General features: G+C 46.0%; 1 protein-coding gene across 1 annotated transcript; it reads left to right on the top strand.

Moving 5' to 3' along the window:
* The first annotated feature begins 2,101 nt into the window (after nt 1–2,101).
* apcdd1l (adenomatosis polyposis coli down-regulated 1-like) lies at nt 2,102–6,713 on the top strand. Its single transcript, XM_078236053.1, is given in 4 exon segments — nt 2,102–2,298; nt 2,300–2,360; nt 6,040–6,511; nt 6,514–6,713. Coding segments are annotated over 4 exon segments (930 nt in total).

A 6,713-nucleotide genomic window follows, 5' to 3' on the forward strand; every position in this document is an offset into this window, starting at 1 on the left:
TGACATCTACAATGTTGGGATCCTCCTGAGGAGGCCAAGATGGATCATTCACTTGGCACTTCTGGCTAAAAATGAGCTGTCAACTGGTGAAGCTACTACACAGGACTACCTGCATGCTAAACAGCATAAGCAGCTAATAATAGAGCTCAATGATTGCACTACCAACAGATTAGATTCAAGTTCTGCAGTCCTGCCACATCCAGCCGTGAATGATAATTAAACAGATCACTGGAGGAGGCGCCACAAATATCCCCATCCTCAGTGATGGAGGAACCCAGCACATCAGTGCAAATGGAAGGCTGAAGCATTCGCAACAATCTTCAGCCAATCTCCTACTCTGTCCAAGACCGAACAAAAACTACAAAGGATCATGAACGAAGCCCAGTCCATCACGCAAACCAATCTCCCATTCATTGACTTTATCTATACTTCCCACTGCCTTGAAAAAGCATCCGACATACTCTCTCTTTCGTCCGTCGGGAAAAAGATACAAAAGTATGAGAACACGTACCAACCATCTTAAGAACAGCTTCTTCGCTGCTGCCATCAGACTTTTAAACGGACCTACTTCATATTAAGTTGATCTTTCTCTACACCTTAGTGATGACTGTATCACTACATTCTGCACTCTCTCCTTTCCTTCTCTATGTATGCTATGCTTTGTCTGTATAGCATGTAAGAAACAATACTTTTCACTGTATACTAATATATGTGACAGTAATAAATCAAAATAGCTTCTCAAGTGAAGAATAAATACTTCTGAGTTGGGAAAGCTGTAATGTCTGTAATTCAAAGACTAGTTTCCCAGCACTAACTGGGTGTGCTTTGAACATGAGAAATTGACCAATTGGGAATGAGGGGACACCTGATGGGTCAATATAGAGGGACTGCATCTTAGCTTATGGTTGTTGGTATAGAACATAGAACATAGAAAGTCACAGCACAAACAGGCCCTTCGGCCCACAAGTTGCGCCGATCACATCCCCACCTCTAGGCCTATCTATAGCCCTCAATCCCATTAAATCCCATGTACTCATCCAGAAGTCTCTTAAAAGACCCCAACGAGTTTGCCTCCACCACCACCGACGTCAGCCGATTCCACTCACCCACCACCCTCTGAGTGAAAAACTTACCCCTGACATCCCCCCTGTACCTACCCCCCAGCACCTTAAACCTGTGTCCTCTCGTAGCAACCATTTCAGCCCTTGGAAATAGCCTCTGAGAGTCCACCCTATCCAGACCCCTCAACATCTTGTAAACCTCTATCAGGTCACCTCTCATCCTTCGTCTCTCCAGGGAGAAGAGACCAAGCTCCCTCAACCTATCCTCATAAGGCATGCCCCCCAATCCAGGCAACATCCTTGTAAATCTCCTCTGCACCCTTTCAATGGCTTCAACATCTTTCCTGTAATGAGGTGACCAGAACTGCGCGCAGTACTCCAAGTGGGGTCTAACCAGGGTCCTATAAAGCTGCAGCATCTAGTCAAACAAACATTGTAGCCTCATGGTAACAAAAAATGCACCTCCCCTAATATCCATTCCACATTTAACAACAACTTGCATTTATACCACACCATTCATAAAGTAAAACATCTCAAGGCATAGTGTTGTCAGAAAGGTTTTACACTTAGCTGTGTAAAGATACAAAGACAGTAAAGAGGCAGGTTTTAACAAGCACTTTAACAGAAAGAATGATGGCAAAGTAGAGAGGTTTAGGGGAGGAATTCCAGAGCTTACAACCCAGGCAGTTGAAGTCACAACCACCAATACTGTGCCAATGGAAATCAGGGATGCATATGCAGTCGAAAAGCTCAAATATCTGAGGGTTGTAGAACAGGGGGGAAATTACAATCCGATAAAGAGGTGTGAGTCATTTGAAAACAATGAGAATTTTAAAACCCCCAGTTTTTGGGCTGGGGGAGTCAGTGTAGGTTAATGAGTACAGGGGAGCTGGTTTGAATTTGGACACAGGTGTATAATTCTTTGTGAATCCCTCAGCCAGGTGTGAGGTGCGTCCTGGGCCTGAATTTATCATTAGATTCCACATGTTCTACCTGAAAGGGATGTTTAAGGTCTTCTAGTTCTATTATACTGACCATCAATGCACGAGACTGCCTACACCCTGGTGATCAAAGATCTGTCTGCGCCAGGCTTCCTGGGTCACTCGCAGAGCCACAGAGGCCAGCTACCGCCTGCAACAAGTGGCAGTTGCCTTCCACAGTGGATAGGCCTTGGGTGGGTGGGAAAACAGACCCATCAGCGGGTGGTCAAGGAGCTCTTCCTGGGAGACATTCACACACTGGGCTCAGAGAACCCATTATCGACCTACAGGTTATCAACACCCTCTGCAGGCAGCTTTGGTAAGTGCACGTATGCCCATTACATTTCAAGGTTGTGGGGTTGCATCAGATTTTACATCACAGAAACTGGTGGTGTTTATGCTGCACACGAACCTCCTCCCACCTTACTTCATCTTAACGAGCAGTCGGTGCTTTCTCCCTCATGAATTTATCCAGTTTCCGCCCAAATGCATCAATGCTATTCGCTTCAACCACAACTCACATTGGAATGCGAGTTCCATATTCTAACCACCCTTCAAATAAAGACATTTCTTCTGAATTCCTTATTAGATTTATCAGTATTATCTTGTATTTATTGCCCCTTGTTTATGAACCGCTCCTCCATAAATGGAAACCTCTTCTGCACATTGATCCTATCAAACTTCTTCATAATTTTCTTCATTAGAAGAGCTTAGTCTTTTCCTGGATGAAGTCTACATAGATTTTCCACCATCCCATTATACAATATAATGGAGTTGTTGACTGTCCTCCATTAATTGGTTTACAACAGACACAGGTATAAGGCAATGAAAAGCCCCAGTTGTAGAAATTTTACTATTACCGCAGCTGCTTGTGTTGGCTTAGTGCATCTGACAAAGAAAATGTCTTAAGTTGCTTCAATGGTTTGTAACCAAAGCAAAATGGACAAAAGGAGATATGAGGTGTGTTTAACCTTTGGTCAAAGTGGCAGGTTTTAAGGAGTGTCTTAAAAGAGATAATAGTGGGAGTGCTTTAGACAGTGAGCTTTGTCTGCTCTTATTGTAGCTGGGCTCTTCTAGGTAGACTATTACAGTTCTCCTTTTTTAAGGGACTCCCCCACTACCAGCTCCTGCATTTAGTCTCCTGGCATATTGGTGGATTGTCTGAGACATGGAGAGTCAGTGGAGACTGAGACAAAAGCTGACAGGAAAGCATGGAGTTAGGGGGAAATAGAGCAACTTTCCTGGAGCAATGTGGTGATGAAGTAGGTTATCCCCTTCATCGATCCCCCATGCTGTCATCAGCCCAAGCCTTGGAATTCACTCTCCTCTTTAAGACATTCCTTCAAGCCTAAACAGGCTTTTGGAAACTGTTCCTAATATTTCTGTTATCTCTGGTTATTTTTGTCTGATTAAACTAAATTGAAGGCCCGTGGGAAGTTTTGTAACATAAAGGTGCTACATTAATGCAAGTTGTTTTTCCAGTGACAGATGCAGATACTGACGTTTACTCTGGGAGGGGTATGTTTGGAGTGCTCCCAGATTGCTGGATGAAATCTCTGAAAACAATAGGGGTCCATTCAGCCTGTCCTGGTTGTGTCGAACCTGTGCTGTACCTGCTCTGGGAGTGTTTGATGGGGACAGTTTAGAGGGAGCTTTACTCTGTATCTAACCCTGTGCTGTACCTGTCCTGGGAGTGTTTGATGGGGGGACAGTTTAGAGGGAGCTTTACTCTGTATCTAACCCTGTGCTGTACCTGCTCTGGGAGTGTTTGATGGGGGGACAGTTTAGAGGGAGCTTTACTCTGTATCTAACCCTGTGCTGTACCTGCTCTGGGAGTGTTTGATGGGGACAGTTTAGAGGGAGCTTTACTCTGTATCTAACCCTGTGCTGTACCTGTCCTGGGAGTGTTTGATGGGGGCAGTGTAGAGGGAGCTTTACTCTGTATCTAACCCTGTGCTGTACCTGCCCTGGGAGTGTTTGATGGGGGCAGTGTAGAGGGAGCTTTACGCTGTATCTCACCCTGTGCTGTATTTGCCCGTGGGATGGGGAGGACACTGGTGCGATGGGTGGGAAGAGTGGCGCATTTGACAGGAGACACAATGGCACAACAATCCAAAAGTCCAATTTGCTCAATATTAGCCATGGCTCAGTCATAGCAATAGCAAGTTTGCCTATGAATCAGAAGTTTGTGGGTTCATGTCCCACTCCAGGATCCTGCGTTGTATTTAACACACAGAAACTGGCTATTCAGCCTAACCAGTTGGTGCTAGCATTTATGCTCCACTTGAGCCTTCTCACATCCTTCTAACTTCATCAGCATAATCCTCTCTTCCCTTCTCCCTCGCTTGCCTAGCTTCCCCTGAAATATGTCTGCATTATTCACCTCAAATTGCACAATCTCAGCACTCACTGAGTAAAGAGGTGGCTCCCGAATTCTCTAATGAATTCATTATATTGTAAAGGCCCTTAAGGGATTGCAGCATGACATCTCCAGAAGGGAAATGTGTCATGTGATCCAGTCGTAGTTTCACTTTTGACTGTGAGCAGCTCGCACAGCTCTTAAAGTTTTTAAGCTTTATACCCATATATATTGGTTCACGTATGCCGAGACTTAATGAATGATCACACAAGGTGTTTACTCAATCACTTATGAGTGCTTGATCCTCTTATATCATTATAAAAACATGACACACCACAGACCATTGTGTGTCTTGTGGAATTGTTGAATGGATGATTCCTCCACAGTATTGGACCTAGAGCCATTGTACATTCAGGAGGCGGTCACACTACAGGAGTAAAGACCCCAAAGCCCCTTTCATCAACTACACCTAAACTCAGCATCCTGACACTGACCCAAGTCTACAGCCAGAATAATGCACAGTGCCATTGAGGTGTAGGCTGCGACTCAATGGTAGCTCTCTCTGAGTCAGTAGATTGTGTGTTCAAGACTCATTCTTAAGATTTGAGCATGTAATCTCAGAAATCTCAGAAACCCTACAGCACAGAAAGAGGCCATTCGGCCCATCGAGTCTGCACCAACCACAATCCCACCCAGGCCCTAACCCCATATCCCGAGATATTTTACCCACTAATCCCTCTAACTGACGCATCCCATGACACTAAGGGCAATTTTTTTTAGCATGGCCAATCAACCTAACCCGCACATCTTTGGACTGTGGGAGGAAACCAGAGCACCCGGAGGAAACCCACGCAGACACGAGGAGAATGTGCAAACTCCACACAGACAGTGACCTAAGCCAGGAATCGAACCCAGGTCCTTGGAGCTGTGAAGCAGCAGTGCTAACCACTGTGCTACCGTGCTGCCCTAATCTAGGCCATTACTGTTGATGCAGCAGTAAAGAGGGAATGTGGTGCAGTTGGAGATGCTGCCTTTTGGCTGAGATAAAGAACAAAACAAAGTACAGCACAGGAACAGGTCCTTCAGCCCCCAAGCCTGTGCCAATCATAATGCCTGCCTAAACTAATGTTTAGATGTTTAACTTGGGGCCCATTTTCCATCTCAGATGGATCTGAAACATCCCATGGCTCTATTTCAGAGAGAAGCAAGAGAATTCGCCCCAGTGGCTCTGAAAAGTGCTAGATAAATGCAAGCCGTGCTTTTTTCTGCGATAATTACAAACCTCCAAGGCATCATCCTAGTGATTTTTTTTTTGCAACTTCTCTAGTTGTTCTAGGTCCTTTTTATAATATCAAGATCAAAACTGTTCACAGGTCCAAGTGTGATTTAAGGAAAGTTATATATAGGGTTCTCTGCTTTTCAATTCCATCCCTCCTGGTGCTGTATTTACAAGGTTATGGCCTCATTAAGCAGCAGTTACATTTAATAATCTCATTAACTGCTCTCCTCACAATGAACGCACACAATTCTTCCCATGAATGACTATATGAACCCTGACAAATTGCAGATGCTCAGAGTGGTTTTGCTGTTTATTCTGCTCCCATTTACTGATGGAGATTCTCCTCTTTCTGCCCCACAGCATCATGTGCACCCGTGTATGGCCTGTGGGATGATCTACTGGGCAGATGAGCATCACCCACCCATCCTGCCTGCCCAACAGGAGATCATCACCCACCTGAGTGGGCAGTGGGCAAACCAGCTGTGCGAGGGGCGTCCTATTGTCCTCTTCCTCACCAGGTATTTTGTGTTCAACAACAGCAACCACACCTGGGAGGGTCACTACACACACTACTCTGACCCCACCTGCAGGAAGCCCACGTTTCTGATCCGTGCTTGGGGTGACTACTGCAAAGGAGGCCCCTCCACCTGGGCATTCACGGCAAGGCAGGCCTGGGCGACACCCTTGGACGTGACCACAACCTTCCTGTTGAACATTTCTATCGAAGGATCCTGTGGGATGGCCGCCTCGTGGTTGCTGGGGCAGGAGCAGCATGTCAGCCACACCAATGGCTGCCTGGCACTGGGCACCCGGCTCCCTCACACGGAGTATGAACCAATCGCCGCCTGTTGTTCCTTAACAAGCGTCCCACAGATGGAACAAGTCCCAACATTCCAGGCAAACAGGCCCCCGCTTACCAGACTCCACTCGTCCAGTGCTCCATGGAGACTGTAGGGTCCACCATGCAAATGAGGCAATGCCAGCATGGAGAGATTGGGAGTCACAGGACAGTGACACGGAAAATTGCTGGGTAG

Source organism: Mustelus asterias, chromosome 20 (genome assembly GCF_964213995.1).
Source record: "Mustelus asterias chromosome 20, sMusAst1.hap1.1, whole genome shotgun sequence".
NCBI classification, from domain to species: Eukaryota; Metazoa; Chordata; class Chondrichthyes; order Carcharhiniformes; family Triakidae; genus Mustelus; species Mustelus asterias.